At 32.6% G+C, this 13262-nt stretch overlaps 1 protein-coding gene across 1 annotated transcript; it reads right to left on the bottom strand.

Moving 5' to 3' along the window:
* Positions 1-8729: 8729 nt before the first annotated feature.
* LOAG_01211 (hypothetical protein) lies at positions 8730-9604 on the bottom strand (the record flags this gene model as incomplete). The annotated part of the gene is made up of 4 exons (XM_003136751.1): positions 8730-8825; positions 8914-9058; positions 9388-9490; positions 9592-9604. 4 exons carry the CDS (start codon positions 9602-9604, stop codon positions 8730-8732), a joined length of 357 nt encoding a protein of 118 aa, XP_003136799.1.
* Between the last annotated feature and the right edge of the window lie 3658 nt (positions 9605-13262).

Raw genomic sequence — 13262 nt, forward strand, 5'->3', positions numbered from 1 at the left:
GCAATGTTCAGAGCTAAGTCGCAGACATCTTCTTTGTTGTAATGTTTGACAGCTTGCAAAAATACTTGTAAAAGAAGGAGAAGCATATGCGCACTGGGCTTGCGACTAGAAGTATAAATGGCTTGCTGAACTTTGGTCGATTGAGATTTTTGAAATATTTTTGCAAAAAAGAGGCATTTATTACCATTCGAACGCAGTAAAAGAGTCGGAAATTGCGACATCAATTGACTTTGAGTTATTTCAAAAATTTATTTTATTTCTTAATGAAATTATGTTGCACCAAATATCTTATTTAGAAATGCACCATCAATTTGAATTTGTAAATAACTCTCGTAATTTTTTTTCTTTAATAAAATTGGAAAAACTAATCAATTCCATTCATAAATAAAATGTTCAGATATCAAATATTGCTGTTGTTACAACGTTTTAATTTTTTAGAAAATTAATTTGGTTTTCAAACTTTAATATATCACATGTTCATGTACGCGCCAAAGTGCGATATCAAATTCCTTAAACTTAGAAAAAACCAATTTTATCTTGAAATTATCGAAATCTAATCATCATATTGCTATCTAATACTACAGTGTTTAAGTGAGTAGTAGGGATCAACACCATTTTACATTTTCTTTCTCAGGTCTTACTACTGTAGGTCTGTTATTCTATTGTCTGCTCTGATCTCTGTGCGCAGTAGTTCTTCATCTTTGCCAGTTGCCCATGTCATTGAAAACTCGATATTTGGGGTTGTGATCCGCTATCAATTCATCCCGAATTAAAAAATAGTTTTTCTTTTTACTTTAATATTAATGGTTGTGCAGTTAACCAGTCCGCTTCTGTTGAGTTTTATCAGAACGTAACCTTGTTTGCGAATAGTGTCGTACGGTATAAACTATGACTGACTACAACTGCTAGTTCTGGCACCCTAATATCATTCGGACGATTGAAATTTTTTGAAAGACTTTTAGTGGTTGAATGGGATAGAATGACATCTAAGCAATTTTAAATTCAGTGAGAGCTCTTCAAAAATATATAAATATTTTCGATTTATATCCTAAGTTTATGACTTTCATTCAAAATATTACAATTTGACAAGTTGAATCCAATAAGGGTACAGTATTAAAAATATCCGCTCCTATGAAATATGTTACTTCATATCCAAGTGAGATCCATACTGTCGTAGTGAAAAGATAAGGATGGGACAATTTCGAACCAATATTACAAAGAATTTTTTCAGTACTTTTCAATGTAATTTCAATGAAACTTTTATAATGAAGCAATTATTGGAATACAAGGAGAAGAAACTTAGATCTCGTCACAATATCAGCTGACAAATAGATTTTTGAATGTATAATAAAACATTGAGAAAGTGTGTATAGAAAGGAAGGAGTTGGGCATAAAATTATTCATTTTAGAAAGTTGATAGTTCAGAAAGTTATCATTTCAATTTGGACATAAAATGATTCATAAGGGCGATATGTTATGCCAAGAAAAGCATAAAGGAGGTGTTTTGTTGATGACTGAGGAGATGTTTTCGAAAAGTGCACTTCAAATAGGACCTTAAAACAGTACTGTGAAACATTCTAAGTAAATAACACTGTTCGAATTCTGGAAGACAAAAGAAAAACTTCATAGTTGTTGTAATTTCTCTCTTTCTTCGTCCTTCTGAACTCTTGCCTTAACACGGTGTCTAATTATACACAACTGCGCTCCTGCAATTGTGGTAATAACATTTATATCTTGAGATGAGGAGTTTATCACAAATACTTCTGTTAAAAAAATGACGATTTGGGAAGCAGGAGTAAGAATTTCGCATTGTTGCAAAATTTTCAATCCTTCTAATTTCTGTATTTTTCTAACCCCATTCTGTCAGTATCCTTTTCAGTTACATTGTTTTTGATTGACTGTGTCAGTGACTGATCTACTAATGGTTGTCAAGACAATTTGTATGGACTGTAATGATGGCAACTTTGATTGCAGAAATTAAGAAGTTGGTGATGATTGGAGAAATAAGTGCGAAAGTTTTTAGAATGAGATGTTAACAGCCTGAATCAGAATGCTTCTTTCAGATGTTAATCGTAAAAATAATGAAAAATTATCAACAAAATAAATTGTAGTGATGGATATGAATTCTAATGAAATCAGTGAGTTTATCAAAATTCATGCTGCTGAAAAATTGCCAAACAACTTGCTACTTTCAATTCATTTATTCATTTTAACACTTTAACTAACCAATATTAAGCACCGGCTCACAGCTGCTGATGCAGTGGTTGACAATATGAAATTGCGACACAGAACTGAAGCTGTACTCTTCAGTACCCAAAAAATTTGGAATACATTGCTGTGAGAAGTAAAAAATCGAAGTTCATGTCAAAGTTTAATAAGCATTGCTCGCAATAAATATTCTTGTTAGGTTCACTAAAATAAACAAACGATACGCTACACATCATAAACAGATTGCCAGGACATTCTGAAATTTCAAAGGGATTCATAACACTTTCATAGTATATCTTTCATTTTCATTTTTTTTTTCTGGCTCTCTGAGCACCGATTTTTTACAATCTTTGATAGATGCATTATTATAGAATGTCTAATTAGCAAGGGCTAAAACAATGTGCATTGTCTGCTAAGGGGAACTGAGGCAGAAAGTTTGAAGGTGGCGTTATGTTTGTTTAATTCAACAAGCTTCAAGGAAGTGGAGAAGCTATTGTGTCATGCATTGATTGAATTTAGCCTTGTTAGAGATTTTAGAAATGGATAGGGTTGTAAAATGGATGCGAAAATTCTGATGATTCTTGCTTTCAAGCCCTATTTTCCAGAAAAAGTGAGCAATTATTTCGGTGATAATTTCTGAACCAACAACTGAGAAATATTATCAGCGAATCAAACTTTTAGTTTAATAAGTAAATGAGTGAGAGGAACACTGTTGCAGTATGCAACTCATTACTGCTTCTCAAACATTATTTATAACTTCTACTCTATCCACTCAGTATATTGTAGAGGAAATAGGTCTAAATTTGTTTCAGCTTGTAAGCTTTTCTTTGGCACACAAAGAAGTTTTGACCTGTCCGTTGACAAATGCTGAAGGAAATGATATACCAGCGTTTCTTGAACTGTTGAAATAAGTAAAAATAACATAAATCCTTCCTATGACTTTAGCTCAAACGTATCATCGTTTTAGACGGATTACAATTATGTAATAAACTATGAATATTGGGAAGATTTTAGTCATCTGGATGAAATTCTAGGAGTTACTTAACATACTGTCTAGTCCGAACTAGTAAAGGTAATTTTATCTATTTAATGCTCGATGATATTTTGAACTACATAAGATGGTCGATGTCTAAAAACTTGATGTATATTATATTTCAGGATTCTAAAAGGTTCGTATTCAAGGTTTATTGTCATTAGGTGTGGACAACAGTTCAATATCCAAAGACGACATTCCTCGATCTTTGAGCACAGTTGACATCATCGACCGCCTTTTTTATTTCACTTCATTTCGATGGTCACAATGTGTGTCGTCACTCGGAATTCATTGCTGGCACTTCCTAATAGCAATCGGGGTGGTAGGGTTTGAAGTTACCCTCCCTTTTTCTCCTCATGCCTACCTGTCTGTAATGTGTGGGGCTGTAGTAGCGGTGTAAACCTTCCTACCTCCACCGTTCAGTTCCATTATGCTATTGTCCACCGCCTGTGTCATTCCCATTGCCTTTCATTAAAACCCAGCAATTTATTTCCTGCCCTATGACCTTCTGTACCATTCATCGTCCAATTCTTTTTTTGTTCCTGAATTCTTTTTACACTTGCTAAAACCCGCCTTCATTTTCCTTTTCCACCGTTATCACAACATTACATTGCCTATTCCGCTAAAATTAGAATTTTGCTAAATTTTATTTCAGGATTCGGTCTTTAAAATTCTGAAGACAGTGTTCACACTTACGTCCTCTTCACCCCCTTCCTTGCTTTAAAAAAGGAAAAGGAAAACAGAAGCAAAAACAAAAACGAAAAAAAAAAACAAGAAATTATTGCTTCGTTAGTCTGTTCAGCTCTCATCTCATTAATCTTTTCGCGATCGATCCAGCTGGCAACCTTTCTCTCTCCTTCGATCTTATGTCTTGCGACATTCATTAACATCATATTAGCGTATAATCCTCTCCTTCATCTAAAAAATAATGTAGCAATTGGAGTGATTATTTTTTCAATGCAAGATTTTTCAGTTATCATCTTCAGGTAAATAATTCACAGCAAAATATTTTCCTTTTATCATTTATTTGGGACGAGAAGTTTTTGTGTTATTACCGTTGTAATGAATGTGACAAGGTGATGTCCCTGACACTTTATCATCCTTTAATTTCTTTTCCACATTAATGTAACTAATTAACTTAATTGATCATTATTATGCAATGTTAATGTGCAGCTACTTCAACAACAAAGTATAACGATCTACGCCGGTGGAATCAACAAACGGACTGCGATTGGTTTTACTTTATGGTAAAATCAGATAGGCTGTAGTCGGATATAGAAAAGTTGATATGATTCCGTTCGGTTGCACCTTCAAATGTTTTTTCTTCCTGACCTTCTAAATTCAGTCAAAAACAGCCACAAATTTGATAAAGTTACCTTAAATTACTTAATATCTTAACAAAAAACTTTCGGAACAACAAATTTTATGAAATGCATTTTGTTCAGTGCAACTCCTAAATTTGAATATTTGTTCTTTGCTTGTAAATAAAAGTCCCCATGAAGATGAATAAAATATAGAGGAAAACAAATAAGCGCAGGGAGTAACGAAAAAATACGATTAGAGGGAACATTCTTAAGCATATTGTAATAACCTTCAAGCAAATCGAATTTTACTGCGAATTGTTCAAGTCAAATAGATCATATCAATCAAGCTCCTTTCACATCTGCCTGCTGGTGTCATTGCTCAAAGTTTTAATAAGATTTACTGTTATCAGTACATTTTTAATTTGATAATTCTGTTCGAAACATTTCAATTACTCAACTTTTATTTTTCACTGATCACTTCTGTTTCAAGACTGAAAAAATTTTATTGGTCGCTTTTTAATTTAATTCTTTTCATTTAAAAATGAAATTTTACTTTGCAACATAGGTGAATGAAAAGTCTCTTTGTTCTTTGATTTTAAATAATCCATAAGTCGATTTTTCTGGCAAATTACAAACTAAATCGAATTTGAATCTCTTCTCCTCTGTTGTAATTTTCATGGATTAATCAATCAACTGACAGAAAAACTGAAATAGGGTCAATAATCCCATAAGGTTAATGAGGATAAAGCTAATTGCACCGAAGAATTTGATCGGATCTTTTCATCCAGAAAGGTATAAACGGCCCCATCAAAAGAAATATTGAAATGGCCCCAATTAACGAAATATCGTTTATTAGTTGACAAATTCCGAGCAAATCGGCATTTTTCTTTTTTTTTTCTTTTTTTAATACATTGCTTTACTTTGATCCTATTGCTATTTCTCATTGACTCTGTTTTTGCACGCCACTTTTTTGCAATTTTTTTTTAAGGTTCTTCTTTTCGAAATTTGTTTCATGCTGAATATTTGCAACAATCTCTTTCTACCCAATACTGCTCTTTTTTTTTTTAATTGAAAAAAGGCAATTTGCACATTTATCGAATTTACTGTCCAGTGGTTGTAACTCCTGTGCTGGATCACAATTCTCATATTAAGTAGAAAATATTTCCCGGCGCATTGTTTTCGGCATATTGCAAATTAAAGCTTAACAACTCCCGAACAAAATCATTTTCAACGATAACAATATTCGGCAGCAAATTATTAGTGGAAAAATTGAAATAGACCGAAAATTGCAATTTACAATTTTTTTTTAGTAAAAAGAAATGGTGAAGTGTAAGTTAAAAAAATCCCAGTTATTGCATGAGAAATTTCGAGATAAACATAGCTGCTGCCTTTATAATTACATCCTTCGAAACAAATCGTATGCAAATTACAACTGAAACATTTTTTCTTCTTTGTGCTCAATAATGTAATGAAAAAAACAGCAGCGACACGACGAAGATCACTGACAAATTTTAAATGTCACTTTTTTATTGACTATTGACGTTTCTGCTGTCGAAATGCTGTCATGGATGTATTAGCGTTAAGACCTTGGTACGAAGAATTGTTCGCTGACCATCTGTTGAAGAGGTTTGAATGAAGGTAAAAGTTCCAAATTGGTTAATGGTTAAATTTGGGTTAGATAGTGCCCTTCTGTGGAGTTCCCCTAGAAGTTGATCTTCCTGACATTAATCTCCTGTTCTAGAAGGGACTAGCACACTAAATGTAGTTGTCTTCTTCTATCTCATTTATCAATTACAAAAAAGCACACCAAACAGTTACATCATTGAACCTACTGTTAATTATTTGATTCTTCAGTATTTTCGCAATTACTGGGTTAATTTTTTATTTTTGGAGAAGGGTTTAAGGAAGATTTGAAATTATTCATGATATCGTGCTGGTAGTATAGAAACTAACGTCCTCTCTTACCCCTCTTATTGCAGAAGCAGCAGTTTCAAGGTCGATGATATTTTTCTTTCCGTACTATTCCTTTCTATTCCAGCAGCAATACCAGTAGCTTTCCATTTTCAGTTACGAGTACTTTTTAAATAAAAGGCATCATTGGAATCTTCACTTTATTCCTGTTTTAAGCATCTCTCGATTCTCGACTTTCTTCGCCATTTTTTCCTTTTTTGGTGAGACTTATTCAAATCGTAATGAACTGATCATTTGAAAGTATCTATCATGTGAAAATATTCGCAGAATTATTCAATAATTTCGGTAAAAGTTTTTCCACAATTTTTTCATCGATTTCGTGACAGCTTTTTTCGGTGTCGCCATAATTATTTCGTCATTCACCACAATGAATCCCTAGATGAGGTCTTGAGTGAACACTGGACATAGCCAAAAACGTGTTTTTTTGAAAGAGATCCAAGAACCTAACCAAACCATTTCCTTTTCAACTAATTCGCAGGATAGGTTAACTGTTTCCATTTGAAATAATATGGCGAAAGTAAAAAGTAGGAAAAGTAATAAATATAATTGTTATTATTGTTGATGTTATTGCTGCAGCTGTTGTAACTGTTGTAAGAGTTGTAATAGTAGTTGTAGTTGTCGCTAAGATAGTTTAAACTGATTAAATGCAATTGCAATAACAACAGTGGTCACTTAAATCAATAGTAATCTTTGTAAACAGCTGGTATCTATTGAATGCGGTTTTTTATGTATTATTTAAAACCTTTTTGATAAGAACCTGTTTCCGGTTTTTGTTAGTTTTTCTTACTGAAAAGTTTTTGTTAATATGTTTTCATATCTTCCCACCTTTTTCACTCCTATGTTCAGTTATCTCGACTAGTGATTTCCAAAATTTTTATCAGATCTATAGTTTCGGAAGATTAATTAGCATATCATACTGCCTGCTACGTATAAAATAAAAATGTAAGCTCATTTTAAGTGCGAACTTTCATTTCTTTTCCAAAATTTTAAATTTATCATGAAAATAGTCTTGATGAGCGTAACTGCACGACACCGTCTTTTTTTTTTATTTTCCCTTTAATATTTTTGATTGTTTTCAAATTCGGTTCTAACAAATTTACGTATTTATGAAACAGCAGCAATAATGATCAAATAATTAGTCTAATGAGTGTCATTGTCAACCTTAATGTTTTCATTCTCACTATATTCGGGTTATCTTTCTTTTCACTTTTTTTTTGTGTAGAAATGATTAAAGTTTACCTCTTATCATATATTCTTGATGAGAAACGTTTCCACTACCCAACCTACAAAGCATTCTTCGTTAGTTAATGGGACCTAATGATCTAAGTGTCTTAAAAAAGAATCATATATGAGAATCTGAGGTGTTTCTATGGCTTATTTCTTCCATCACGTCGAAATTTAGGTTGTAAGACAACAGTAAGGTGTTTTTTTTCTTTTTTTTTGTGCAATACAACGATAGGTGAAGCATAATAGCTAAAAGATCTCACTTAAACAGAATCCTTCTTACCCTATTTTCCCTCATAATTCAAATGAAATGGGTTGCTTAAATTTAGATTTAATGTTATAAAATCAAATTTAAGTTTTTCGAATTAAATAAACTTGCATGGGAGGGTATTCTTTCATCGTACTTTATTACACCATGTCTTTAAAATAAATTTAATAAATTCTATCTTCTAAAGGTTTTGGCAAATCTGAAATTTTAAAGTGAATTGGTACTTTCAACAAACTTCCGTTGTGGTCACTACCATTCTAACGAAATTATCTGTTAGATAGATAGAAGTATATATTGATTTGTGTTCGGTTGTCCGATATTTGATATTCTTTGAATGTTTGCGAATATCTGGTTTGGATAGGACACAGCCAAATCGTTGACATTATGGTAATGTTTACAAACTCGCAATCACACCACAACGAGTGCATTTAAACCAATTAGCCAAATATAGTGTAACCGGAATCGACGAATAGTCAGATAGTAGAATGTCGAATAAGTTAATTCTATTTCGCCAAAATTAGGTAACAATATTTAAAAAATAATGCTTCTGAGTTAGCTACTGGTGCAATTAAAACTTATTTTCTCTAGTAATCGTTATATTTGCAGTTGAAGAAAGTATGCATTGGACTCTTCTTGCATTACCGATATAGTAGTGAAATATTTCGACGAAATTCGGGTGACTCACGATGATTTCAGAATGTTCCATGGATCAAGGCGGCATTTATCCTTCTCTATTCCCTTTCAATCCCTCGTCCTTTAAAGCCAGATATTTTTCCAGTGTTCGCATCGCATCATTATAAATTGGCGATTTTTTCACCTGGAGTCCATAATTCTTAATTTGAGCTTTTGTGGAAACGCCACAGGAGGTTGGTATCACATAGGAATGGAGCAGGTTGTTATTGTACTCCCTGGTGAGGCCTCGTGTCTTTCCTTTCCCCTAATTCCCCATCTACAACCGCTCCCTCCCACTTTTGCGCTTGTCCTCTCACATTATTCAATGTATTATTGCTGCCCACTATAGCAGCTGATAATGACAGGTCATCCTCTTTGCTTGACAATATCCTACCTTTTTTTTGTCAATATTTTCGCCACTTATCAAGTAGGTTTGAGATAACATCTCTCTAGAATATCTGGAACTTCCCTGGCTAAAAAGACATTATTTTGACCTACTTCATTCTTCCTGCCCCTCAAAAAAGAAAAAAATTCCACAAAGTACCATTGGATTTTTATAAATTTCTTTTATCCTGATGATTCACGTAATTTTTCCTTCTAATTTTATAATTGTAACCCTTTGCGTTCGGATGAAAGATTGCTTCTAACGATAAGCTAAAACACATTTTATTGTGGTATTGCTGATATGTTAGTGGAATGAAAGATACTTGACTCCTGGAATTACATAATGTACATCAATCAACATCGTAGTGGAAGTCGCCGAGGAAATTAATGAAAGAAATACATCCTGCTGTACGTATCCATCCTTATCTATAACTATCTGATTTACGATAAAATGAAACATTTTTTGTTTTTCTACGAAATAACTCCTTCCCAGTTATCGCGAATGGATATAATCTAAAAAATCTTACTTATATTCGCCATCTATAATGACCATACCAAAATTTGATTGATTAATGAGAATCAATTAAGTTATTTGAATATTTGAAAATTTAACAAGTTGTTTCATATGAAGTAGCAGGTGATAATAATTGATATTCAAAGCTGATGTAGTATCTGTTTGTAATGTGGTAGTTATCCACAATGTAAGATGATTGTGTCAGCTGCCAGTGAATGATATATCGAAAGATATACATGACGTGGGAATCGCTCCATATCTCGTGGTTAATTAGTAGTAACATTTGTTCTACTTAAATTACAAAATCCGCTAATTTCGCATTTTATTAAGCACAATTTGTCTATTCATCATGCTTTCAATTCTCGGAAGTTCCTAAAAACAGCTAAGCAAGGTAACTTTCCGACTATTATCAACGAGAATAAAGACCGTCTTTTTTTATTGAGTTAAACCTTAAATCATTATCCCTGAAGCACTCCATGTTACTTTAGTTCTTATCAGTTCTTATCAAACCTGCGAGAGTCGAAATCATCAGTGGTTTTTAGTCTCCTGGAAGAAATGAAATGCCTTTATTTTTTGCATCGCAATTTTCAGTTCACAAAAAGATTTTTTTTTTAAATTTCACTTTTCTTATGCACTACCAAAACAATTACCTTTTTTTGCTGTGCAAAGTGTGAAAGCGGTAAGACGGAAAATTCATTTTTTAATTATAGACAAAAATTGCTGCCTATTTTGATATTTGATGTTAAATAATGGGAAATTTTTAGGACGGCTGCTGGGATGACATTAGGAATTACGATAATGATGGTTCTATAGAATCAATGTGTGTGCACTCATTAAAGGTGATAAATTAATGCGAGGATGTATTTTGAAATAGTTGAAAGAAGAGGAGCATCGCATAGATACAGCATGACCGGCACGCTATGTCCCAACAACTGTTTTGTCCCAGCAACACTTTGTCTCTCGGATCATCGCTTACCAGTACCACTGGTACCATTGCTACCTCCAGTACTACATTTTAGTTATTTAAAGAGAGGCCATAAATCGGTTGCGTATATATCAATTTGTAACAGTTGTACGTTTGATTAACTATCACCAACTCTCCCTCTATTCCAACTCATTTCTCCGTTTTCTGTCTTTCTCCTGCCAGTTTTTTCATTCTCAGTTTATGTGCAATTTATTAGCGTCATCACAAAAAATCATACCTTCATTTTGGTTCAAAATTAATATTCCGTCTGCTTCTTGATGCTACAGTTGTTGGATTCTTTCACAGCTGACAGTAAGTTTTAACATATTAAAAAAAAGAAAATATTTTCCACGATTCGCCCCAGGGAAAACTATGAAGGATGAGATTTGTTCGAATTTTCAAAATTCATTGGTATTTGGAAAAATAATTGATTTGCGAAAGACTTTAAAAAATTGATATTCAAAAATTAAAACAACTTTAAATAGAGTTGAATGAAAGACTAAAGTTAGTGGATTTAAACTTGACAAGACACAAAGTCTTAATCTTGAAATGTTTGTTTTCTTGACATTGAAAAAATTGGCGAGAATCCGAACGTATCATGTACCACCACTGTTCACTTGCATATGCATCAATGAACTGCTGCAATTTCCTGCATTTGCGGCCATATCAAATTTAGATATTTCTTCAGCCAAGCTAAAAGTGGATTGCAGGAAACGGGAAGTTCGGCAAATGCCCAGTTTTACAGGTCCATTAAGTTCGATTGACGTGCCAGCTCTGTTTATAGGTAGATAAAAAAGGGAAAAATTTCACGCTTTGCTTCGAAGTTTCTCCTCAATTCTTGTATTTTTCCTAAAAGCGAGACAAAGCTTTACCTATACAATACTTCCATAAACATATATGCATGTAATAAAAGTGAAATATCATGTAGCCATGCATATATCATATCATACCTATGTAGATTTCAAATATTATGTAACAGCGATTTAAAATTTTTAGAAGCGTTAAATTTGTGACAAATTGAAATTTCTTTGAAGTTTTAACATATCGAATTACGAGCATTAATGCTTTAATTCATTTCTTCCTCAGCTTCAAAAGCTGATCAATCTGATACAGCGAATTCAATTCTTACTCTTTCGCAATTTCAGAAAACAAATTAGTATCGCTGGAAATTTCCTACAGTTTTAATTTGAATTTTAATTATTTTCTAGTTCAAATATTAGGTGGATTTGTGTAAGTAATCAGTGCACTAACCTTATAAGATTAAGGAGATATATTTCAAAACTTAAAATATTTAGTAGACAATTGTATTGTTAGCTCAAACAGCATTTACTGCAGTGGGAAAACCTATAAAGACATAAATCATTGTTAGGTTAAAGCAAATACACGCCGCCGTCGTCGCTACCACAGAACACAGCCCGACCAAAATTTTCACATTTTTTCATTTGATTATTTTCAGGAGACTTTCCCAGAAAACTTTGTTGCTCCAAAAGTCTATCTGATTATCTTTGAAATCTATTCGATCCCACAATGATACCGCGGGAAAGACCTTATATGGTTTTCATTTTATTCTGGACGCATATTGCTAGCTGCACGAGAGGTTTTCGTTTTTTGTTTCATTTTGTTTTGTTTGTTCAAAATTTCTATGTTATTCCAGTTTAATTAGCAATTCAATGATTTAAATGGAAAACGTGAAGAAAATTCCTGAATTCTTAATTCCGTTACATTTCCTATTTAAATTTCTTATTATTTAGCTTCTATTAATCCATCTCGGCATCATAACTTGTGGTGTGATACCATATGTAATTCTGTCCAATGCTTTGAATCTATTCTTGAATTCGATGATTGACAAACATGAAAAAATTCCTGAATTCTTAATTCCGTTACAGTTCCTATTATTTAGATGAGTAGATGGCATTTTAAGGTTAAGTACAGACAAAAAAATTTGTTACTACAAAATAGTTTTTTGCAAATTTGTTTGTCATATCAACCTCACAAGCCGTATCATCTCGCAATAGCAACATGCTTTGAAAACTGCATGCATTCAAATGCAAATCCCATTTTTTTTCCCGCATAAAGAGCTAGAAAAAATTGCATTCAGTCTTGTTTGCTCTTTAATATTTTCCTAAATTTACTTTTTTTAAATTGTTACTACACTTTTTATCAAAAACTTTATCTTTCGCTTCGCATTTTTGGTTTAATATCATTCTATCTGTTTGAAATTTTCAAGATTTCTCTTCGAAGCAACTTTCGAGATAGTCGTAAATAAGATTTCTTGAATTTAATATTAAGAACTCTGTTACTGATCACTGCGTTCAACAGCCTTACATTTTGGAACAATATTTCTGAGTTAGCAAATTTTTTTTCCTTTTTCATGAAATAATATGTTTTTATATAAATACACTTTACTGTTTACATGACATAAGTTTTTGTCATATTCTAACTCATCAAATCCAACGTTGTCTGCGTTTGACTCAATTTCAAAGGATTAGACGGTGATCACAAGCAAACAACTAATATTATCCAGGGTTTCGTTTTTCCTGCTTATTGGTGGTACGGTTTATTTATCTTCATTTTAGAACCCAAATTAAACAAAAAAAGAAAAAACTGCAGATCGAAATCAGAAGTAGCAGTTATAAATCCATATGTCCATTGTCCTGTTGACTCAATAATTCTCTAATAATCATTTTTGAGTATATTATTGCTATCGCAGCTTAATTATG

The sequence above is a fragment of the Loa loa genome (genome assembly GCF_000183805.2).
Source record: "Loa loa unplaced genomic scaffold supercont3.43, whole genome shotgun sequence".
Lineage (NCBI taxonomy): Eukaryota > Metazoa > Nematoda > Chromadorea > Rhabditida > Onchocercidae > Loa > Loa loa.